Raw genomic sequence first — 24,886 nt, 5'->3', positions numbered from 1 at the left:
AGTAAAGGAGTTTGGAATTAGTCCATCAGACATTCCCTTCTCACAGGGTAGTGGCAGTCGCCCTGATCTCTCTCCTTCTTATGAGTATGACGACTTTTCTCCTTCGATTACCAGGTCTACTTCCTTCTATGCATAAGATGTTTATTTTCATAGTTTCTTTTGAATTGTGTTACATATGAATATTTCATTTATACTTCAGTTCTGAGCCATTTTATTTTTCATTTTCATTTCATTTGGCAGGTGATGATTGTACTGCATGATCTTCATTTTTGTGTACTTTACTAATTTATTTGCTTTAAAATGTTGATTTAGAATTCAGGCTTCCTGTTGCCCCTCATAATTTTAAGGATGATGTCATCTTTGCATATTTATGGTTGAAAGGTAAACTGTCTTGTTTAAAATGAGAAGTTTACCATTACTCTGTATGTTCTTACAAATTTCCTTGTCTACGAGGAAATGACAAAGATCCTTTGATTTAGAACATGTATCCTCCCACTGTGTAAATTGAAGTATAATAGGTAAACATTTTTTAATTGATAGAACTTTATAGCATAATCTTTATACATTAGAATTATGATTATTTCAAATGTGGCTATTTTAATAAAGCATTATAACAACTAAAAATCTACAAAGTATATTAAGTTCTCTGATTTTGGCAATAATCTGTTTATTGATCTAAGTGCTGTTGTTAGCATTTTTCTGTTTATATAATTTAATTGCAAAAACTGTTTGTTTTTACTTTGAAATACTGAATCTACATACTTTGCTAATTGTCATTATGCACAATAATTATCTCTGAAATAATTGTAAAGTTACCTCACTAAATTCTGAAAGTTCATCAGCCGAATATCCCTTTAGTCTTTACACAGATTTCAGATAAACTTGATCTGGAAAGCTGACATCATCAGTCTTAATATGTTAATTGAATAGGATGGTAGTTTCTTGATCCTCTGCATGTGTCTTTGTTAATTTTAGGTACCTCTTATGTATTAATAGGGTGAAAGAATTGACTGTGGATCCAACTGCTGCTGGTGATGTCCGTCCAATAATGCACCACCCACCAAATCAAATTGATGACTTAGAGGCACAGTGGGGTGTGGGGAGTTCCCCTCAGAGAGATGATCTGAAACTTCTTTGTGAACAAAACGTGAGTGACAATATAGTTCCAATGACCTGATTTTAGTTCATTTCATCAGTAGCAGAACTTAATGATTGAAAACTACCATCTGCATCAGGGGTCAGCTGACTACGGTCTATGGGCCAGCCATCTGTTTTTATGCATAAAGTTTTACTGAATTATGGCCATGCTTCATTTACAACTTGTCTGGCTGCTTTCTTGGATAAAAGCAATGACAAAAACTGTATGACTCACAAGCCCAAAATAGGTACTGTCTGCCCCTTTAAAATGTTTGCTGACCCTGATCTAAACTTCTTCTTCTTCTTTTTTTTTTTTTAACCCCCTCTCAGATTTTCTATCAGTATTAAACTTTGGTGGTAATATAGGGAAAGTAATATAGGGAAGTAATATAGGGAAAAAGCAACTTTAAGAATTACGTATACAGGGGCGCCTGGGTGGCTCAGTGGGTTGGGCCGCTGCCTTCGGCTCAGGTCATGATCTCAGGGTCCTGGGATCGAGTCCCCGCATCGGGCTCTCTGCTTGGCGGGGAGCCTGCTTCCTCCTCTCTCTCTCTGCCTGCCTCTCTGCCTGCTTGTGATCTCTGTCTGTCAAATAAATAAATAAAATCTTTAAAAAAAAAAAAAAGAATTACGTATACAACATATCATACATATAGGTTAAAAACAATTAACTATGGACTCATGCATATAAAAAGAATGCATGAACTCTATCAAAAATCAAACATAGCAAAATGCTAACATTTGTTAAGTATGGTAGTACTCTGTATGTTTGAAATGGCTAGTGACATTTCATAATTTAACAGTTTGATTCCTAGTTACTCAAAAAATTAAAAAAAAAATAGTGTACCTGTTGTATAAGGACAAAGAGGTATAAAGAAGTAACAAAAAAAAGCACAAACAATACATGTTTTCGTATGATTACTTTAACATATTGAGGGGATTCCTTTCTGTGAGATGTAAAAGATTTTATAATTCCTTTTTAAAAATATAACCTACATAGTTTTATATATTCTTTTAAGAATCTTACAGTAGTATTTTCATGATAAAAGGTAGCATATATTAGTTGCTTACTACATAACTTATATTAGCTATGCATTTTACTTATTATCTGATGTAATGCTCACAGCTCTATGTAGTAGACACCATAATTATCTCTATTTTTTAACTGCTTTTCCAAAAAGTGAGGGAACTTGGGGTTCCTAGCTTAAAATAAGAGTTCTAAACTCTGAACCATGGAAAATAAAAAACTGACAATGAGATCCTGGCCTGAAAATGATATTCCTATCTCCTGTCTCCAAAAGTTAGGTATAGTTGCTTTTTGCATTCTTTTTTTTTTTTTTTTAAGATTTTATTTATTTATTTGACAGACAGAGATCACAAGTAGGCAGAGAGGCAGGCAGAGAGAGAGAGAGAGAGAGGGAAGCAGGCTTCCTGCGGAGCAGAGAGCCCGATGCGGGGCTCGATCCCAGGACCCTGAGATCATGACCCGAGCCGAAGGCAGCAGCCCAAACCACTGAGCCACCCAGGTGCCCCGCTTTTTGCATTCTTGAAACAACCATGTACTGTACCTAGGTATAGTGCCTCTTAAGGATTTGGAAAATGAAAACAAGGTGGGCCCTCTCTGTAATAGATCTTTTCCATTTTACTTTTCTGTCTGCCTGGTTGAGTCTTTGTAGTACTTTAATTTGGAGAGTTTAGGTAGGACTGATCCAGAGGCTTGAAGTATAACATCATGAGTTCTTGCAGTCTTCTCCATATTTGAGAGTATGTGGCGTTCCTTGAATTTTTCTACCCCCTGGAACTATCTTGAAGTGGTTCAGTCTTAGCTTTTTAGTTGAGTTTACTGGTGCCTGTGTACCTTTTCTTACTGTTGTATTAAGGTCTTAACAAGGTAAATTAAAACGGGATAGGGACTAAGACATGTCCTACAGATAAAACCAACCTAAGTACACAAAGTAGAAGATAACAAAGAGCATTAGCATTCCAGAAGTAGTTGTATAGACAAAAAAAGTATTCTAAGTAGACTGCATGGAAGCGATAGGAACTTGCAAAGTATCTTAATGCAAAAGAAAGAGGGCATTCTGGGCTTGACAGGGAGGTGGGCGGATATAATGAATAAAGTTGGTTGAGTGTGTTTATCGTATGATATATTGTATGCCTGCATGTCTTAATAAAAACAGATATTTGTTTTCCAAAGAGAAGATAAAAAGTTATTTGACCAACTTGATTATATATAATCAAGTTTTACAGACTGTAGCATACTGATTGAGGTCAAATGTCTTCTGATACTATTTAAGCAAAATTTGTACATACATTTAGAATTGTGTATCTTGTTTGAAAAAGTCCCTTTTTTAACTCCCATTTTATAAAACAATTTTAAGTAAACCTCATCACTAAAGCCACATTTTGAGGAAATAAATCATTAAAGACATTGAGGTTGGGAAAGAAGCTCAAAAAAGAAAGCAAGCCTAGAGAAATTTTCACTTGATGTAGGACTATATATGTTGTATTTATGTCTGTGGGGTTTTTGTTGATGAGTTAAAGTCAGTTGTCGATTAAGATTTCTATAAAAACTGACAAACACATCATATGGTGTAAAGCAGAAATTAAGATTTAGGAAGAGTTGAGACCTTCAGAACACTTAATTTGATAGTCACAGTCATAACGGCCATACCACCCTGAACGCGCCCAATCTCGTCCGATAGTCACAGTCATAGCAGACATTATCTTGAAATCTCTTTTCTGGTGAAAAGATATTTAAGACATACAAATGTTAGTGAAAATAAAACAATACTGAGGAAATATTTTAGTATATTTTAGCTTATAATAAATATATTTTTGAAAAGTTGCATTATTCCAAAAGAGATTGCTTTTTTAGGGTAATTCTACAGTAAAACCTGGGCTAAGTGAAAACTACCCCTTACTGATAGGCTTAAATTTGGGCTGTCTTACTGAGTGTTACATCAGATACTTATGACCCATAAAAAGAAGTTGTGCCTTTGCCTTTTATATTATCTTTTAGTAGTCTTTATCTTGCAAACTTCTCATTTTTTAAATGACATTTTTATAAATGATATGGGAAAACTACTTTTATGTAACATTTAAAATGTAAACTTTAGGGGGCGCCTGGGTGGCTCAGTGGGTAAAGCCGCTGCCTTCGGCTCAGGTCATGATCTCAGGGTCCTGGGATCGAGCCCCACATTGGGCTTTCTGCTCTGCAGGGAGCCTGCTTCCTCCTCTCTCTCTCTGCCTACTTGTGATCTCTCTCTCTCTCTCTGTCAAATAAATAAATAAGTAAAAATCTTAAAAATAAAAATGTAAACTTTATGTCCTAACTTTTTAAACTATGTTCATCTTAAGGAAGAAGAAGTTTCTCCCCAATTGTTTACTTTCCATGAAGCTGTCTCACAAATGGTAGAAATGGAAGAACAAGTTGTAGAAGATCACAGGGCAGTGTTCCAGGTAAAATAAGACAGGACCTTTCATCAAATATTTCTGTAGGGAAACTAAGAACTTTGATAATGCTTTGAATATTATCCTAATTTTAAAAATTTACTATTTTGATCGCTTCTCGGCCTTTTGGCTAAGATCAAGTGTAAAAATTTACTATTTTGTGTATGTATATGTGTATTTGTAGGGTGTTGAGTATATGTATGGGATATTTTGGACAGAAAATGAATGGTGGTTACAGTGTTTCTTTTGTGCCATGGTGAAAAGACCTAGCTTATTTACTACTCTTCTCCTGCTCTGTTTGCTTTAGTTAGTTGTCCATTTTTAGAAAAGGGTTGAACTTCTGCCCTCTACCACCTCTTTCTCCATGTTAGGACAGTTTATTTGATGTAAGTAAGAAAAACTTCTAAGGGTTATCATAACAGTTGAGGAAGTATCTTTCTTTATAAAGGAGGAAAAGTGCTTTAGGAAAGGGAAGGTTACTACAGTGGCAGATGTGTGAGGATCGTTAAATCCCTGCCTGTCCCAGTAACTGCTGACGTATTCATCCCATTGTCCATTCAGCCTATTAAAAGTACTGTGTGATTTACTATATGATTTCCTTCTTCCCCCCACCTGCTCCCTTTTATAACAAGAGAATACCCTGGAGAATGATACTTATGAGGAAGTGAAGGTAACCTTTAGATATCATTATGGAGACTATAAATATGTTTTGAAAAAAAAAAAATGTGTTTTGAGAAAAAGGTGAACAATAGATCAGTCTTTCTGTTGACCTGTGTCCCTTCTCTGATGTTTGAGAAATATTTATTTGTAAACAAATATTTTTTTTTAAAGATTTTATTTATTTATTTGCCAGAGAGGGAGGGAGAGAGCGCATACAAGCAAGCACAGGCAGACAGAGTGGCAGCAGAGGCAGAGGGAGAAGCAGGCTCCCAGCCGAGCAAGGAGCCCGACGTGGGACTCGATCCCAAGACACTGGGATCATGACCTGAGCCGAAGGCAGCTGCTTAACCAACTGAGCCACCCAGGTGTCCCTGTAAACAAATATTAACACGACTCAGCTGTAGGCCATTTAAACACCTGGATAAAAGGCTCAAAAATGGGGGCACCTGGGTGTCTCAGTAGATTAAAGCCTCTGCCTTCAGCTCAGGTCATGATCCTGGGGTCCTGGGATCGAGCCTTGCATCAGGCTCTGCTCAGTGGGGAGCCTGCTTCTCTCTCTCTCTCTCTCTCTCTTTCTCTCTCTCTCACTTACTGCCTGCCTCTTTGGTTACTGTGATCTCTGTCAAGTAAATAAATACAATCTTTAAAAAAAAAAAAAGGCTCAAAAATATAACAGAACTATTTATTTTATAAGTTGAGAATAGGATGTACCCTCATCAAAACTATTACAGTTCTGGGACGCCTGGGTGGCTCAGTTGGTTAAGCATCTGCCTTTGGCTCAGGTCATAATCTCAGGGTTCTGGGATCTAGTCCTGAGGCAGGCTCCTTGCTCAGTGGGGGGCCTGCTTCTTTGCTGCCTGCCACTCCCTTTAAAATCTTTTTTAAAAAGTCTTTGAAAAAAGGCAGAGGGGTGCCTGGGTGGCTCAGTTGGTTAGGCAACTGCCTTCAGTTTGATTCATGGTCCTGGGGTCCCAGGATCAAGGTCTGCATTGGACTCCCTGCTCGGTGGGGACTCTGCTCCCTCTGACCCTCTCCCCTTGCATGCTGGAGCTCTCTTGCGCTCTCTCTCTCAGATAAGTAATATCTTAAAAAAAGAAAAAGAAAAAAGAACAAAAGTTTTAGTCAAACCCTTATTTTGGTAATCTATTTAGAGGCCTAGGTGTTTAGAGTAAACCAGGAAAGGACACTTGTAATTTAAGAAAATTGTCTCTGTGCTTTTGGAGCAAGGCATCATATAAAGACTATCATTTCCAACTCTGCCATTTTATGATGGAATCTAGAAGCTCTTGGTTTTTTGCAGAAGTGATTATTTTTCAGTTTCAATCCAGTATTTTTATAATTCGGTTTATTGTTACTCTGTGCTGTGATCTGTCATTTCTCAAAATAGAGTGTTGTTTTAAAAGATTAAATGGATAGCTAAAGAAAAAGAAAAATATTGGGATGTGTATATGTGTTTTAATTGATACACATAGAGAGATGGATATATATATAGGTATAGAAAACTATATATATATACATATATATATATATATATAGTTGTCATATAGTTTTCTAATAGGTATCTAAAGCTAAGTTGCTAAAATTCAGCCTGATAATACGTATAGTCTAGTTATAATTAGCTATTAAATTGTACTGAAAGCTAGAAGGTGCCCATTTATATATCCAAAGCCTCTTTAACTCACTATGGTATGAACTTGTTCATGATTTGTATGATTCATGACTTTGCTGGGAAATGAAACATAAATTCCACATTATCTAAAATCAATTAGGAATGATTAGTTTCCTTTAAAGTGTCTATGAATAGTCAGTAGCTACTATTTAGTGATTTGTTTGACTCTTCTAAAATTGACTGTCTGTTGGTCTCTTATGGTTACAATAATTTTGAAGACCTAGTGTTTGGAATTTAGGGTTAACTCTTGACCCAACCACTATGAGGCCCCAAATGGATTTGTAGATTCTACAAGTAGAATTTGTAGATTCTACAAGTTCTAGTCTACCGTAGACCTCAGTAAATTGTTCAGTAGTTTTATTATACCATTCTTCCCCAATTTTAGGGGTAGCTACTAAAGTTTTGAGAATTATTGTGCTCACTGATTGATACATGTTTGATTCACTCCCTTCCCCAAACCCTTACCCAGGGTAAAGTAAAAGTAGAAAAATCAAGTCACCTTGCTTGGCTTTTCGTGTTTGTGTTTGTGTTAGAATTTAAGGAAATATTTCTCAATTTTACTATGTAAATAAAGATGTTTATACTTAATAATATTTTAGAGAATACCAACTGAGGTATGCTTGAATATATTTAACATATGTGAAATTTGTACATTGGTTTCTGTCTTATAAAGAGGCTTATTGGATTGTTGAATTTTTGTCCTTTTAGGAATCTATCCGATGGTTAGAAGATGAAAAGGCTCTTCTAGAGATGACTGAAGAAGTAGACTATGATGTAGATTCATATGCTACTCAACTTGAAGCTATTCTTGAGCAAAAAATAGACATTTTAACTGAGCTGCGTGGTAATTTCTTTTTCATTTTAGTGCTTGAAATCTCCATCTTTGTATGTAAGTGGTGGCAGGATTTTCGTATTGCAAGAGGATATCTTAAATAAAAATTATGGGTACCATTTAGTACATTTCCAGAGGTATAAAGACAGACCAGTCATTCTGTTTTTTTATAAAAAAGAAACATGGAGTATTCTTTCAAGGGCTTTTTAGTTATCTTTTCTTTTAAGCATTTGAAAAGATAAAAGCATCTTGTGTTTAAAGAGGGAAAATGGATTTTAACAAATTTGTAAGTTTTGTACACTCATTCAGATTTTTAGTTTGATAGGTCAGTGCTTGTCAGAATTATTTTGCTTAGGTTGGGTCTCTTCAGGGCCATCCCTTCTGTAGCCTCCTGTCTACATCTCTTTTCTGTGCATCTGTGTCATGTCTGTCCTTTGTAGCCTTAAAAAATCAAGGGGAAGGTTTCAAGACCTTGAACAACTCAAGACCTTTTTCCTTCCTACTTTGTGAATGTATATGACTGACCTACATGCCATCTGTTCTTGACTTTTTAATTATCTTGTCTGCGTAGCTTCATATACACGTTTATCGTATGTACTTGTTTCTGTGGCATTGGTAAATTAGTTTTCTTCGGTTGTATGCGAATGGATATCTTTGTATGTGTACGTGAAATGCAGTGTAAAACCAGAATCAAATTGCTGGTTCTTAACACCAGACTGGCTAATTTTTAACATAGGTCCTTTGTGAAATTGGGGTATTTGAAATCATATTCTATGAAGAACCAGCAGTGACCATTTGTCCAATTCAGAATTGTTGGTGCAAATGTAGAGTTTCTAAAACTTACTTTCGTTTTTCATATTCTTCTTATTCAAGCCTTGATTAAAGTGTTTTGATCATTTTTCTTATCAGAAGTCACAAAGAGCTTTTCTGTATGTATTATATATAGAACAGCTCTTAATGAATTATAATTTTTTCTTTGTAATATGTGGCATTCAACTTGGTTTTATTAAGTGTATCCATAACTTTGAAGAAATTACTGTCTAGCTGTTGTATTTTTTTAGGAAAAAAATTTTTTTACCATCCAGAGATAATTTTGGTATTAACATAAGATGTTTGAGAGCTTTTATCTTATATTAACAGATACAAGATCCAGAGATCCTTAAGTTCCTTTCTAAATTTCAGAAGTTCATTTTTTAAATATCATTGTTCTTCGAAAGAGGGGAAAGAAATTGAAATTCCAGCTGATATTCTCTTTCTTTTTTCCCAAAGGCCATAACCTTGGCACCATTAATTTTAAGTTGGATAATTGTTGAGGGTGCCATCCTGTGCATGGTACATTGCTTACCAGGATCCTTGGTCTTTGATGACTCGATGACAGTATCCACTACCCCAGTTGTGACAGTCAAAAATGTCTAATTATTATCAGATGTCAGGGGGGTAGTGGAGGAACATCACCCATGGTTAAGAACCACTGGTATAAAAAGAGATGAGATATTTCTCACCTTCAGAGCTGACTTTTACTTGCCTCTTTCAATTTATTTACCTAGTAATATTCTTAAGGGACTCTGAATTAATACATAATAGTAGGAATTGTAAGACCAAGAAATAGATTATTCTATAATCCCTCTTCTCTATTCCCTTTTACAATCCCTGATAAGGACAAAATGACATTTGTTTTTTAAAATTCAAACATCTTTTGAAATTTCATGCTTAAAAAGGTAAAATAGGCATTGGGGGGGCGCCTGGGTGGCTCAGTGGGTTAAAGCCTCTGCCTTCAGCTCAGGTCATGATCCCGGGGTCCTGGGATCAAGCCCCGGATCGGGCTCTCTGCTCCGCGGGGAGCCTGCTTCCTCCTCTCTCTCTGCCTGCCTCTCTGCCTACTTGTGCTCTCTGTCAAATAAATAAATAAAATCTTTAAAAAAAAAAAAAAAGGCATTGGGAATAGAAATTTCTTAATATCGAGGGAAGAAATATCTACTTTATAATTTAGTAAGATTTGGAGGCACCTGGCTGGCTTGGTTGGTAGAGCATGTGACTTTTTTTTTTTTTTTCCAGATTTTATTTATTTATTTGACAAACAGAGATCACAAGTAGGCAGAAAGGCAGCCAGGGGGCGGGGGGAAGCAGGCTCCCTGCTGAGCAGAGAGCCAGATGTGGGGACCCTGGGATCATGACCTGAGCCGAAGGCAGAGGCTTTAACCCACTGAGCCACCCAGGCACCCCGACTCTTGATATCAGGGACTCAATGTTTTTTTGACAGGACCATACACATTTAACACACGTATATAGCCTGTCTGCACTCCAAAAGGAATTGAAATAAGCCAAAATTCAACACTGTAGTGTGCCAAACAGAACAGAAACCTGTTGAAGATAAAGAAGAAAGTTATATTCGGGCTCCTGGGTCGCTCAGTTGGTTAAGTGTCTGCCGTCAGCTCAGGTCATGATCCCAGGGTCCTGGGATGAGTTCCACAACAGGCTTCCTGCCCAGCAGGGAGTCTTCTCCTCCCTCTGCTTCTTGCTCCCTCAGCCATTCTCCCTACTTGTGCTCTCTTACTCATGAGTGCTCTCTCTCTAAAATAGATAAATAAAATCTTTTTTTAAAAAGGTTATTTTCGGGGCGCCTGGGTGGCTCAGTGGGTTAAGCTGCTGCCTTCGGCTCGGGTCATGATCTCAGAGTCCTGGGATCGAGTCCCGCATCAGGCTCTCTGCTCAGAGCCTGCTTCCCTCTCTCTCTCTCTCTGCCTGCCTCTCCATCTACTTGTGATTTCTCTCTGTCAAATAAATAAATAAAATCTTAAAAAAAAAAAAAAGGTTATTTTCATGAATCTTTAAATAATGGAACTTTTGCTATAGTTGAGTTTTTATTTAATTCTGAGTTTTGGACAACAGAGAACAAAAGGAAAAATCCTGCATTAATGTTATGAAGTAAGGCTGCCGACTTGATAGGACCCATGAAGTTGTATACTGTATTGCATGCAACGCAGTACTTATTCTCGTTCTTTTCTTTTTTCCAAGATAAAGTGAAATCTTTTCGTGCAGCTCTACAAGAAGAAGAACAGGCCAGCAAGCAAATCAACCCGAAGAGACCCCGTGCCCTTTAAATCAGCATTTGCTGCTAAAGGATCCCCAGAACCCACACTGCTGTAACATACAATGGTTCAGCTGTAAGGGCCATTTGAAAGTTTGAAATTTTAAGTGTCTGTGGAAAATGTCTTGTCCCTTCACCTGAATGACATTTCAATTTTGTGAAACACTCCTTTGTCTACAAAATGCTTCTAGTCCAGGAGGCACAACCAACATTTGGGAATAGTGAAGCATTTTGTTTCATTTACCCAAACAGTGATTTACTTTTGGAGATCCTTGCCAATTTCATTTTCTGTATGAAGTAAGGTTGTGGACTTGATACAGAGGTGAATAGTAGGGGGAAGCCACAGCATTTCCTTTTAACTTGGTTCAATTTTCGTAGCAAGACTGAGCAGTTTTAAATCCTTTGCGTGCATGCATACCTCATCAGTGATTGTACATACCTTGCCCCCTCCTAGAGGCAGCTGTGCTCACCTCTTTCTGCTTTGTGCCTTGACTAAGGCTTTTGACCCTAAATTTCTGAAGCACAGCCAAGATAAATTACATTCCTTAATTGTCATTGTAAATTACCTTTATTGTGTGTACATTTTTACTGTATTTGAGACATTTTTTTGTGTGTGACTAGTTAATTTTGCAGGATGTGCCATATCATTGAATGGAACTAAAGTCTGTGACAGTGGACATAGCTGCTGGACCATTCCATCTTATATGTAAAGAAATCTGGAATTATGATTTTAAAACCATATAATGTGGTTATAATTTTCTTAGCATTTTCTTTGTAAAGAACTAAGATATAAACTAGTTGGTGTATAATAAAAAGTAACAAAATTCTGAAAAGAGTTTTATCTTAGGGTAATACATATATATGCAGTGTGTGTTCCAGTGTGGTATTAACAGGACTAATAGTGCAATTTGATCCTTACCAATACCATTACTTAAGTTAAAAGTGTCCATTAGCACCCCAAAATGTACCTTCTAAATGTACTGATAAAGGAAATTGGCTTCTGATGCATGAATATTTACATGTACACTGAAAGTAGTCCATAATAGAACTGTTAGTTTAAGCCAAGTGTAGACAGTACATAACTCCCATGAGAAAGAATTAAGATGAAAGAGAGTTGACTTTGCCTTAAAAGGCAGATCGAACCCAAGCCCATCCATTACCTAATGTGTGACGTTTCATTCTTACTTGGTGAGAATCACCAAAGTCTCGCCAATAAATTCGATTAGGGTATGCTGCTTTTTAAATGGTGGCACTTATTTTTACAGATTGCTACTCCAAGGAAGAAAACTGGCCACTTTTCATGTATATATTTTGTTAAAAGATTTATATATCTCTCTAGGAGTTCTCCCTTAGTTCCTAGGATAGAGTCCAGGAGTAGATTAATAACAAAAAAATCTCCCACGGATGTCTTGTTTTGATTTACTCAAAGGAACTACTGCTCATTCATTTGAGGCAAAGGGAAGCTATGAATAGAGGGTTACATGAGCCAGATTCCCTACTTCATTGTTCATAGAACCCAGAGGGTAGTTGTGGGAAATCCTAACACCATGGTGAAATGCTCCTCTGTAAACTTGAAATCTAGAACAAATGTAGATTTTCACAATGTGCTTATTAATAAATATCTATGGAATGAGTTTTAGAGATAATTTACTTCAGTACAATCACCTTTGTTTTGGAAGGGACTCAGGTTTTCTTGCAGTTGTAAGATATGTTCTATTTGTGTTTATTTCAAAGAGAAGAGGAAGAATGGAGCGGATACTATTGACCTTGCAGAGGCTGCTTAAAAAGGTAGTTTTTGAGGCTAACCAACCTTCAGAGGGCAATAAAGAGATGTGAACTTGCTCACTTTAAAGCACAACAGATTATTCTTAATTAATTAAATAAGATGGGTACTATCTCTGGAAGATCTCCTTAACGTTCAAATATGCTGCCTTATACTACTACTGGCTTCATTCTAATCAGTAATCAAGGTCTATAGAAGATTAGTGCCAGAAAAGATTTTGGTGGTATAATCCAAACCTTCAGTTTTACAGATAGGGAAAACTGAAGGCCAGAAAAGGGACTAAAACTTAGTAGTTCACAGGGGAAGAGGAAATAGAGGGAAAGCTGAATTAATTCTTAAAATTTTCCTTTAAGGCTAGAGATGGTACAAATAAGTTTTGCAAAGTAAGTAGTTTTGTGATATTAAAAAAAACTCAAGGTATATTTAATATTTATGTAGAAGTGGCTTGATGCAGCTATTTAAAGAATTTTTTGGATCTGGATTAAGCATTCTTACTTTCTCAGATTTCTTGAAAGCTGATATTCCTAATAATAAGTAATTATTTATATAGGAGTGTTTTAGTATATCACTTTGAAGCCAGAAAAAAATCTGTTTAGGTAAACAACTTCCTTTCTAGGTTTACTCAGTGTACCTTTGTTAAAATAATTTGGAAGTAGTCTTTCTATTAAGTTAGGCTTTTAAAAAGTCAGTTATCAATTAAGATATTTTTATTAATTTTCTTATATAAATAAAATAATCAGGTACTATAGTTCTTTATCAAAAGACATTAACAACACTTAGTATTATATTTATAATGATTTAAACATAGTAGCTAATTAAGACTTGTTTAGGGCACCTATTTAAATTGTCAACCAGCCATTTTAAAAACAGCTTAAAACTAAGCATTAGTATATGAAAAAGATGCTGGAACTTTTAGTTTTCCAGAAGTCACATGAATACCAAGAGCTTCTAGATATGAGAAAATGGCTGGTTGTGATGTTTGTTTGTTTTAAGTAAGTTGAAGGGCAGAATTTGAACTTGAAAGCCAGTTTTGATTTATAAAACTCTTTGAAATTTTGTTAAACCTGTGGCTTTCCCCAAGAAAAAACATACTGTCTTATAGTTCATTTTATTCTAGTTCAGCTTCATTATTTCACAGCTGAGGAACCAGGCCCCGAAGTCACATGCCTGGGACCACCGCATGGTGGCGGTAGCGGACTCACATTTACCCAGAACCTGATGGAGCCTATGAATGCTACAGGACAGCTTGAAGGCATAGGCAGTAAGTGAAAGAAGCTGCATAAGATAAAGAAGGAATGAGAGAAGCAAAATAAGAAACAGTTGTTTTATTATGCAGATTAATAAAAAGAAATACTATGGGAAATATGTGACTGAGTTAAGCATATTTTAGGTTTTTTTTTATTATTTGAGGGACAAAGACCAAGAGAGGTCCTCATAGTAATATATAACATAGAAAATAGAACAGTAATATCTTTATACACTAATCTGTTAGAAATGGTAAGTTTTAAGTGTAAAGTTGTGCGTGCCTGCGGCTCTTGAAATTATCATGCAAAGATTGGACCCTGCCCTACTTTAGATACTAAAAACACCACAACCAAAAAAAACTTGGGTACTTAGAATTGACTGCCACTACCACAAAAATTCAGAGTAATAAATGGTGACAGTAGTAAGAAGTCAAAAATAGTCAAGCACATATGTTCCAGTGAAGAAAGGCATGATTCATATTTTCAAATCGTTAAAAATATGTAATTCCAGTTGATTTTTCTTGAGTTTGGAAAATTCTGTTTTCCAGATTCCTAAGAAAAATGTATACCTTCTGCATTGAATCCATGTAGCAATCTGAAAAAAAAAAAAACCAAAATGAAATGGTATTGAAAAAGTAATTTATTGCATATAACAATACACAGTTCCTATACCACAAATTCTAAAACAAACACATCAGCAAACCTCTGAAGCCCACCTCTTCCTAACACTAGCCATTACAGAAACTTTTCTCTTCAATTAAATCTGCAAGGTATATATTAGTTAAAATCACATCATTCTTTGGCCTATTTTGTCACAGCTTATGTGTCTTAAGTTATGGTAACGCTGACCAAATTATCTTAGATCTCCACTATCCAGACATAAGACCTCAGTGGCCCTTGTTCCATTTCAACATGGTAAGAGAACAAGAGATAATCTTAACATGTTCATTTTTCCTCTCTGGGCTCACTTACTGAGGTTCCAGTTAAGTACTTAACACATTGCTTTTCTCTTGATACCTTTGTACTTACCGGATCCCAGTTAGCAAACCGCATATGCTTAATAACCTTGAAGAAATTTAGTGGGAATTAAAATAAGATGAACTATTTCTGTTTAGAACTAAGATGATTTTCAGGATGGCCCATAGGAAGAGTTGAAGGTGGATATTAGAATGTTTGAAAAAGGAAGATCGGTACTTAAGAGTAATGTTCAACTCCTAGGATTAACCTCTGATGAAGACTCAGTAGTACTACCTGCCAACATAAAATATAAACCCCATCTGTCTCATATGAAACTATGCTGCCAGCTTAGAAAAGTCAAGTCAGTTACTTTTATTAAAACAATCTACCCTCATTTTTAATTCAGCTCCTAGAACATAGCATAGACATTCTAAACATGAATTGGCTAAACAGGCAAAAGCTGTTAAGTGATGATTTATTAGGAAATCGAAGTGTTAATGCTTAAAAACAGTGAGCATAGGTAACTAAAGGCTTAATCTGCTTTCATAAGACTAACTTAATTCAAGGAAAATACATTTTGGTCTGGACTACCCATTAATTATGACACCCTTCTTTTATTTTAGGTATGTAGAACTTGCCTCAGTCTACAAAACAAGTAACTATATTACTAAACCAGTTAGAACTGAAAACCAGGTATGATTATAATTGACATTATTTCATGTGTAGGATCTGTTTAACAATAGCTCTTCCCAGTACAGAAAAAAAAATGAGATCCAATTACATGCATTATGCTTCTTCTACCTTAACAAGCTACTTTGAAGACACACACTATTAAGACTAACTATGAATGGGAGTTTGGGGAGGAGGCTGAAGGGGAGGAGCACATATACCACAACACACATTGACACAGAGGCTATCTCCAGGCTCGGACTGTTCTTTATTACTGTTCTTAAATGTTCATTCTGCTGCAGCTAACTAGCCTCCATCTTCTACACCAAATACTATTCCATGCCATGGAAGTGCTATGCAATAACTCCAGGTAGCACCTTATACCGCTTAAAAGCCTTTAAATCTCTAATCTGAAGGTGTCACAATAAAGAAATGTAAACACTTAGGAGAAAAGGAAAATGTTATTACCTGATAAAGTCATCTATGTCCATGGAACGGGCCCGCTTGTCACTAAAACCTGTGCTGGTTAGGATTTGCTGTATTTTATCTGCTATGCTGAAATCTTCTGGTATTATCTATCAATATAAGATTCAGAATAAATGAACAACATATCTTTAATGAAGTCATGTTGGCTCTCTTTTTTTTTTTTTTTCTAGTTCAGTAACTGATAAAATAGTCACCTTTATTTGCTCACGATAGTTTGAATAGCCTATTTGTGCAGATTAGAATTGGACCTCTGATTATTAAGTAGTTAATTTTCAGCATATACCAAATACTCAGAAAACTCAGAGTTAAACGTGTATACTGCCCTTTTTCTTAAAAATTCTGAAATAGTTAAGTTTCCGGAGTTAAGGTACTTCATATCAAAAAATAATTAAAGCTGTAAACTGAATTTTACAGCAGCTGTTACTCCTTTAAGAATATCTCACATTTTCTTGGCACAAATTTAATTTTATCAGGCCGTTTTTCTCAAAGAGATGATCTCCGACCCCGGGGAATATTAAATATTTTATACCTCACATCTTTCCTCCAAAAATTTTTCTTAACCCAGTTTAATATTTTCCTACCTAGGCAGATGTTTAATGATTTTGTCCATAAAAGAGAAAATGAAGATAGCAATATGATATATTAAACCATACAAAATCTGAGTCAAAAAATGGATATTTGCTCTTATCTTTCTGCTCTGTTTATTGTGAAAGAACTAAAAAGTTATCAAACACCAGAGTTATATTTATGGCTATGTGCATGTGTGCTGACACACATAGAAAATTGGTTGAAAAAATGTTGCATAGATAGTAAAGAGGCATGAGGCTTACAACAGTAAATCTGCTATTCAGCCTATATTTAATTCAAATTATTTCAATTTCTGGATATTAAAAAAAGTTACCCAGAAAATGCAGACTTTAAATTGAATTGCTTCATGAGCAACAAACAAGGAATGGTCACAATTCAGAGCACAGCAAATTGTACAGACTTTGAGCTAAGGGGAGGAGCTAAATACCTAAACTTCGGGAAAATTACACATACCTAAAGCTTTGGGAAAATTATGACTCAACTGAATGGCTTTTTATGTCTAAAAACAACTAGTTAAAGAAGCTCAGGTGGAGTAATCAAGACCACTCATCTATTCCAGAAACACAGCAGTATTAACCTATCCGAGTTCAAGATAAGGTTGTGCTAGTTAATAGATTACTTTTAAGAATCCTATGGAATGTACCAAATTAAGAATCAAGTGAGGATAGATGAAAAAGAATAGGAAGTAGAGGGACATTTTAGAACAATTCAGAACCAGAGACCACAGAAATATTTCTTGCTTACAATATTATGGACTGAACAGTGAATTCTGTAGTTTCTTTCCAGTAGCTGTTGCACTGCACTTGACCTATAACATAAAGAAGCGATACTGCTATTATTTTTCCAAAATTAGAGATTATACTTTCCTTTCAGTTTATGGTGAAGTTAAATGTATGTTCCAGGTAGTAAAATTAAGGGACTAAAAGGTGTTGAATATTTAAACCTAAGAAACAACTGCAAACTAGTTATATTTAAAAAGTAAAGTTCTAGTAAAAATCTCTGAAATTTTTTTTTTTAAGATTACATTTATTTATTTGACAGAGATCACAAGTAGGCAGAGAGGCAGACAGAGAGAGAGAGAGAGAGGAGGAAGCAGGCTCCCCACCGAGCAGAGAGCCCGATGTGGGGCTCGATCCCAGGACCCTGAGGCAGAGGCTTAACCCACTGAGCCACCCAGGCACCCCAAAAATCTCTGAAATTCTTAAAGGAGTTCTAGACACTCCACAAAAACATCACCTTAAAAAGAAAAAATGCACAGTAACAGCTTTCAGAACCTCTCTTTTGCCCTTGGGCTTCAAACTGATACTTAAAAATGATTCCAAGTTAATAAAATTGCATGAATTTTTCAGAAGTGTGGTAAGGGCCCACCATCACTCTGTTTTTCCAAGGAAATATGAAACAGATGTGTGGTAAGTTTTGGGAGTTTTTATTTTCCTCTTTTGCCAAAAAACCTGATCTAATTCCAAATTTAGGGACTTTCTTGGTTAAATTTTCTTGCCCCTCAAAGTACAAGTTGGTGAAAAAGGAAAAGTTTGTCTGGATAAGGGTTATCCTTATGCTTTAGGGTATCTGTTCAGGATAAGGACCAAATGCTATCATTTAGCACAGTACTATAGCACTGGTCCTTCATCTATCATAAATGAGTACAATACTCACTTAAATGCAGCAGAAAGTGTCTTGTTTTTCCTAACAAAGGTGATCCTTACTAGGCCATCCCATTCCTGAAACAGAAGATGAATTATTTCTTAAAATATCAAACCTTGCCTGTGTCTGCTAGGTATTATATTGTCTTTTAATATATAAAGCTGAAAGAACCTTCTGGAGTGATGAAAGTGTTCTGATCTTGATCTGGTTGACCCATGCAAAGATATGTACTCGATTTTTGGCACTTTTGTCTACCTCACTGAAAATTTTATCCTCAATTTTAAAAGTTAGGGAAAAAAATGTTCCACACCTGAACAAAGTATGTGACATTTATTTAAATCAAAGTACATTTTCAAAAAATTCAAAACAGACATGATTTAGAATATAGCTTGTGCAACATACCTGGACCCACCCTATAGGAGTAATTAACAAACCACTCCATTACCAGGAGTTACTGCACACAACTAATCATGTGCAGTATGGTTTTACATGAAGTGATGCAACTTACTTTTTAAATTGCAGAAACATAAATTATGATTGAAAATTGTTATTCATAATATTGCCCTAACAACAACTATTTTCATTTTAACTTGTTTTCTGAGTCTACTCAAATAGATACATGTTTTCTATAGCTGTACTTGTTAGCAAAATGCAAAGCCACTCTAAGTTGTACTTTCTGCAAACATTTTCTATGCTTTTTTGTGCTCTTCACAACAATCTTACATCCAATTATTCCATCTACTCCCAACCTAGGGATGTCATAATTGGCATTTTCCTGTTTCGACATTTAGATTAATTCAGTATTTTCCTGCTACTAGAGACACACATCTTCCAGCTTGGTCTTTTTACCTCCTTTACTAAATGACCTAGTACTTTAACCTCACCTGAAAATTGATAGGTGGTGGTGGATTCTTAGGTTCTATTCTTACGACACTGGATTCTACCTTGGGAGGTGGCCGGAAGTTATTCTTTCCAACCTGTTAATCAGAAAATGAGTCCTCTAAAAAAGAATTTTAAAATAATCAAAATGCTTTCCTCACAGAAGGCACATTTAGATGCTCACAGATGAGGTAAGCCACATTATTTTACTAACAGTCACTTACTTTCATCAGATGGTCCACTCGTGCTAACAGCTGTGTATTGATTGAGAGTCTGCAGTATAATTTATCTCCAGGCTTTGCAACTAGTCGGAGAGCAAATTCTCTTTGAAACATAAGTATAGCACATCTGACAATATAGTAGGAAGGAATAAGGAAAATGGTGACTTAACTATAAAGGTATTTCAACATCAGTTTTCTTAGGTAGGAAATAGAGCAAAGCTATCTGGTTAATGAGAAGTCGTTTAGCTGATTAGAAGGCAGAAAACTTTCAGCTTTAGATTTATTACCATAAAATGAGCCAGTTGGCTTTTCATTTTATAATGGCTGCACCACTAATTTACACATATAAACCCTCCATGTTTAAAGATTTTGTTTATTTTATTTATTTATTTGACAGACAGAGATCACAAGTAGGCAGAGAGGCAGGGAGAGAGAGAGAGAGAGGAGGAAGCAGGCTCTCCGCGGAGCAGACAGCCCGACGCGGGGCTCGATCCCAGGACACTGGGAACATGACCCGAGCCGAAGGCAGAGGCTTTAACCCACTGAGCCACCCAGGCGCCCCAACCCTCCATGTTTAGATGAGAAAGTATTTCCGATAAGCACTAGTTCATTAACCCTTGGAGGAAAAATAAAACCTCAAACCAAATTGGCTTGGCAGCCCAATGCTATTTATGAGGAAGGAAACACCCTGATGGAAGAGCTGAGGAGAGGCAGGTTGTGACACTGGTGTCCTGATTTCTGAGGCTAAGGAGCATGGATGTCAGAAAGCAATGTAGAGGCTTTTTGGAGGCTCCTGCATAGGAGAAGAGCATCTTCAAAGCTGGGTTTTGAGTTTGAAACTTTTTTTACAATGAGCCATACTAAGAAAATATTTAACACTGCAACCTATGCCACAAATATGTGTACATATATGTGTTGATGTAACTCGAGCAAAAGTTTCATAAAACTGTAAGTACCTGGCCACATGCAATAAATATCTTCTGATATACTCTATTCCATGTCATTAAAAAAAAAAGATGGTCATGACTCAAATTTATAAGCAGTGAGAGATTTCTGAATTGCAGTTTGAAAACCCCTGTTATATAATGTGCTAGTGGCTAGTCAGGAGGCCACTGCAGCTGTTGAGAGTCAGGGTAATAAGGAGTCTAACCCAGACTAATGGCAAGAGTATGAGAAAACACGGAAAGGCCAGTTGGTCTCAGAGGCAGTCCTTACACTGCACATCCCCACCGGAACTGTCAACTGAATTAAAAAAGATAGAAAGACCTCCACAGAAATAGATATTTTCTACAAAACATTCCCCAAAAGTTTTTTAATTGAATTAACTTCTATCTTTGGCTCTCTGAGTTTATGGCCTAAGATTTGGCAGTAATTTTTTGATCTTTTGTCACAAACCTGAAAAAAGGTCGGTGTAGCAACAGCTTGAAGACAAAAGGGGAAGAGATCTGTAAGAGAATTAACTAGTTATTCCTGGGGAAGACACACCATAGAAACATTCTGTATAATGTTCCCAACAATATGGAAACATACCTGATATGGCAAATTTGCCACACAAGCATCAAAGAATGGCAAATCTGTTTTCAACACATCACCTACCAGTACTTGAAGTTTGCTCGCCAGAGGCCTAATGAAAAGAAAAATAGCAATTAAAAAACAGTACTGTTTCATGAGATTGAAATGCACTTTATTTATTTTTTTTAAAGATTTTATTTATTTGTCAGAGAGATAGCGAGTGAGAGCAAGCACAGGCAGAGTGGCAGGCAGAGCCAGAGGGAGAAGCAGGCTCCCTGCGGAGCAAGGAGCCCAATGTGGGACTCGATTCCATGATGCTGGGATGATGACCTGAGCTGAAGGCAGCTGCTTAACCAACTGAGCCACCCAGGCGTCCCTTGAAATGCACTTTAATTCTGTCATGCATACTCATACTCACGTGCCCTGAACTCTTTTGTGAAGTTCCGCTACTAGCCTTGGGTCAAGTTCACAGGCAACGACCTACATTTAAAAAAAAAAAAGTATTTGGAGTATGAATCTTGTTATCTCAATCCTAACTCTTACATGATTAACATGAATCAAACTTTTTTCCACAATACTACCTTCAATTTTCCTTCAATTCTCTGCCATTTCAAACAACAAAGAACAGCGTTCAGAAAAGCAGACTGTGCTCTTGGCCCCTGTTCAATGGCTCCCACTTTTACTGGGCAGTTCCTCCTTGTGCTCCTTGAGGCCTTTGATGGTAAGTGTTTCCTGCTGTTGCTAGCCCATGGGTATTCCAGTAATGCTGACTGGTTCCCTTAACCCCATTCCTACATTTTGGATCCATTTAATTGGAAACTGGGTTTCCGTGACACACAGAAGCTACCAGCAGCAGCCAGGTGGCATCCTAATCTCATGATACAGTTCTTCAGATCTCCTACTCTACGTTCCAATACTCCAGCCTCCTTACTTGTTTCCCTGAGCCTAGAGGTGGTAGTTCCTCTTTGTAATTATTATTTTTTGGTTACTTCAGTGTTCCCATTTTCTTTGTATTTTTTAAAAATTGTAATTTATTTATTTATTTGACAGAGAGAGAGAGAGATCACAGGCAGGCAGAGAGGCAGGCGGGGAGTGGGGGGGGCAGGGAGCAGGCTCCCCGCGGAGCAGAAAGCCCTGTGTGGGGCTCGATCCCAGGACCTTGAGATCATGACCTGAGCCAAAGGCAGAGGTTTAACCCACTGAGCCACCCAGGTGCCCCAGTGTGTTCCCATTTTCTTTCAGTCATCTAACAACCATGTCAACAACTCCCTATATTAAATACCCTGTATTGAAAAACCGAATGTGTTTTATTTTGCTGATTAATACATCCCATATTCTCTTTATTCTAATCCAATTTTTGAAATCAAGATATAATTATATATACATTATAACATTAATTTCAGGTGTATAACAATATGTTTATATATGTTTATAACATATATAAACATATATATATGTTTATATACTTCAAAATATGCATATATTGTGTAAAAGTCTAGTTGGCATCCATTGCCACACATAGTTATATATAAAAATTTTTTTGTCTTGTGATGAGAACTTTTAAGATCTACTCTCTTAGCAGCTTTAAAATATACATACAATATATATTGCTAACTATAGCGACCATGCTGTAAATTCCATTCCTAGGACTTAGATTATAGCTGGAAGTTTATAGGTTTTACCACTTTTATCCATTTTGCCTGTATTTGTTAAGATAAAGCCATGAGCAAAGTATCAAGGGTTGCTGTTAAAGTAACAGCGATTAATTAAAATAGATTTCTGTTTGTAAACCAGGTGAGCCTACTCACATATACATTTCTGATACCGAAACAAATAATTCCCTTTTTACCTTTTTTGCCTTTTCCAGCAACTTTACAGTCATATTGCCAGTTCCAGGTCCAACTTCCAGCACCACATCAGTTGGTCTTAAGGCAGCCTGCAAGGAAGCACAGCTACTTTAGCTTTACGGGCACATCCGAACACATCATTTACTTTACACCTGAGTGTCTGCTCAAAAGCACGTGGTTAAGAGATTATTCTGACTCCAATTCCATGAGATTCCTTCAGATCTATGTGCTTGACAAAATTTTCTCATTAACATTAGGTAAAAGTGGAAATCTGTCACCTCTCCTAAGCTCTGGCAATGGTTAGGAGTCAGAAAATTTTAGGACTCTGAAAAGCAGGTACTTTTTGGGAACGGCTTTCTGTTTTCTACCTCCAACAGCATCTTTTAGCCAACTCTCATTATCAGTAAGTTCAAACAAGAAAGGACTGTATATAACGACCTTGCCTGAGAATCACAGCATGTTGCACTGGGATTTCTCAATTTTCAACCCATGTATGGTTTCAGGGATAGAAATATCTAGAAATTGTACACAGCCCCAGATGTTTGTATGCACAAAGCTGCAGTGTGCTGGGTACATAGCTTTCATCAGCTGCTCAAAGGAAATCCATGAGCCAAAAAGGTTAAAAAAAATTAGGCCCTCATTTGGCAAACAACACTAGGTCAAGATGAGAGCCTCTAAATATGTAATGTTCTCTCTAGAGCTCCAGGATGCCTCCTCTGTAACTATGAAAGTAATCTGTATCACATATATTTTATGTTCCAGCACTCTGATCATCCAGAACAGTAAAAGAACATTCACATTACCCACACAAGAAGAATACTCCAAAGGGTTTATATGAGGCACTGGATTGTAACATTTAAGTTTCTCTGCAGAAAATACTTAAGCTGTCATTATGATATCTTTTTAGGCTCTGGAGTAAATAAAAACTAACAGTGATAGATAAGGTCTAGAAAAAGTGATTAGAAATAGAATAACAATAATCTGGAATTGAACAAGTACAAATACCCAGCTATGAAGTAAGTAAGCTACAGAAAGAATTTCGAGCCAGGAGACACCCAGACCACAGAATAAAGCAAATCATGCCAAAGTCAGCCTATGAATCCCAAACAATTCTTCAATTCATTCTACAATGAATATATTTATAACCTATTTTGTGACACACATCCTCCGAGCGTGGAAGTATTCCTAAGAATAAAATAACTCAGCAACTCTCTCCTTTTCCTCTTCCACACCAACCTTATCGATAATGCTGTTAACAATGAGAGGGTTTTTCAAAATATGCTGTCCAATCCCCGTGTTGAACATGAGTCCTGGAAGAAAATACGAAAGAGCCTTAACTTCCCAAGGAAAAGCAGACATCAGACCGTCCCAGAGGAGAAACCAGGGTGGCTGGAGGAACTTTTCTGCGCCAACGAGAGCCATCATCGAACGACACGCTCGGAGACGGGGTGACCCAGTGCTTTAAGTCCACCCCTTCTGCAGGAAAGGAAGGCAGATGCGGCCCAAGGCTCGCCGGCGATCCACGAGCGCCGCCTCCACCGGCCTTACAGTCCTGGGCCCAGATCTGTGTCCGTGTCCCCGACTGGGTCCTGCGGGATGATCACACCTGAACACAGCCCCTTCCCAGCTGTCCCCACCTCCGGCGCTCTTCAGCTCCCGGCTCTGTTTGAGCCGCTCGCGCCGGCGACCACTCGTCCCGGACTTGATCTTCGGCATCGCGGCGGGCGCAGACCCACAGGCCTCGGAGATCAGCGTAGACCAAAGTCGGCTACCAAGCACCAACACGTGGGAACTCCCACCCCAGCACTGTCAGCACCACACTCCGTCACGTGGGGGAGGGGCGAGGGCCCAGCCCCAGTTCGCCGGGCGCTCCGCCCCCAGGAAGGGGACAGACGTTGGAGCCCCGTGGCCGCCGGGAATTGTAGTTATGAGGAGCAGCCTTAAACTGAATAGACTACACATCCCAGAAGACACCGCGCCGCCTATCCTGGCTGTTTGGATTGGCTGGTTTAGAAGCAGAGCGGGCTACTCTTTCCTGTCATCGCGGAGTGGGTCCGGTAATTTTTGGAGTTGTCCTCTCAAAGATGTGGAGGCGATTTAAATGATATAATGCCGTTAGAAGCGTGGATGTCTCCTCAAGCCAGGTGCTAAGACCGGTGGAATCCAGAGAAGATTTCTTTCTGTCCTGTGCCTCGCTCTTGTTTTCCAGCAAACTCT

General features: G+C 37.3%; 2 protein-coding genes across 6 annotated transcripts in view; one reads left to right on the top strand and one right to left on the bottom strand.

Annotated features, from left to right (window-relative positions):
• KIF2A (kinesin family member 2A) overlaps window positions 1-16,114 on the top strand; it is a 78,135-nt gene extending 62,021 nt beyond the window's left edge. For 2 of the 4 annotated variants that reach the window (XM_045075293.1, XM_045075292.1), the window contains exons 17-21: window positions 1-114; window positions 997-1,147; window positions 4,498-4,599; window positions 7,628-7,763; window positions 10,767-16,114. In XM_045075293.1, the coding sequence (XP_044931228.1) occupies window positions 1-114; window positions 997-1,147; window positions 4,498-4,599; window positions 7,628-7,763; window positions 10,767-10,852 (589 nt within the window). In that variant the 3' untranslated portion in view covers window positions 10,853-16,114. The remainder of the gene's footprint in view (window positions 115-996; window positions 1,148-4,497; window positions 4,600-7,627; window positions 7,764-10,766) is intronic. The other 2 variants (XM_045075295.1, XM_045075294.1) reach the window with 1 other exon arrangement.
• On the bottom strand, window positions 13,998-24,531 carry DIMT1 (DIM1 rRNA methyltransferase and ribosome maturation factor). 2 transcript variants are annotated; one of them, XM_004744595.3, is made up of 12 exons: window positions 24,307-24,531; window positions 23,906-23,979; window positions 22,672-22,758; window positions 21,241-21,302; window positions 20,841-20,934; window positions 20,706-20,755; window positions 19,314-19,437; window positions 19,095-19,187; window positions 18,223-18,287; window positions 17,311-17,374; window positions 15,961-16,067; window positions 13,998-14,461 (listed from the first exon to the last, which is right to left on the bottom strand). In XM_004744595.3, the coding sequence occupies exons 1-12, from the start codon at window positions 24,383-24,385 to the stop codon at window positions 14,419-14,421; spliced, it is 942 nt and encodes a 313-aa protein (XP_004744652.1). In that variant the 5' UTR covers window positions 24,386-24,531; the 3' UTR covers window positions 13,998-14,418. The 2 variants fall into 2 exon arrangements, with proteins under 2 accessions (XP_004744652.1, XP_044931232.1); XM_045075297.1 differs by lacking the exon at window positions 23,906-23,979 and having other exon boundaries at window positions 24,307-24,433.
• Between the last annotated feature and the right edge of the window lie 355 nt (window positions 24,532-24,886).

This window comes from Mustela putorius, unplaced genomic scaffold (assembly GCF_011764305.1).
Source record: "Mustela putorius furo isolate JIRA1106 unplaced genomic scaffold, ASM1176430v1.1 tig00000145_pilon_pilon_pilon, whole genome shotgun sequence".
Classification (NCBI taxonomy): domain Eukaryota; kingdom Metazoa; phylum Chordata; class Mammalia; order Carnivora; family Mustelidae; genus Mustela; species Mustela putorius.
The sequence above is the reverse complement of the archived record's forward strand: the minus strand, read 5'-3'. Positions and strand labels throughout refer to the sequence as shown.

Bases quoted from the DNA above. Each gene is read 5' to 3' on its own strand.
- DIMT1 (XM_004744595.3), bottom strand. From the start codon at position 24,385: ATGCCGAAGATCAAGTCCGGGACGAGTGGTCGCCGGCGCGAGCGGCTC. The intron at 19,438-20,705 runs GTTTGTGACAAA...CTATATTGTCAG, and splicing joins CTACACCGACCTTTTTTCAG to ATGTGCTATACTTATGTTTC. The intron at 14,462-15,960 runs GTAATAACATTT...TTTTTTTTTCAG, and splicing joins GACATAGATGACTTTATCAG to ATTGCTACATGGATTCAATG.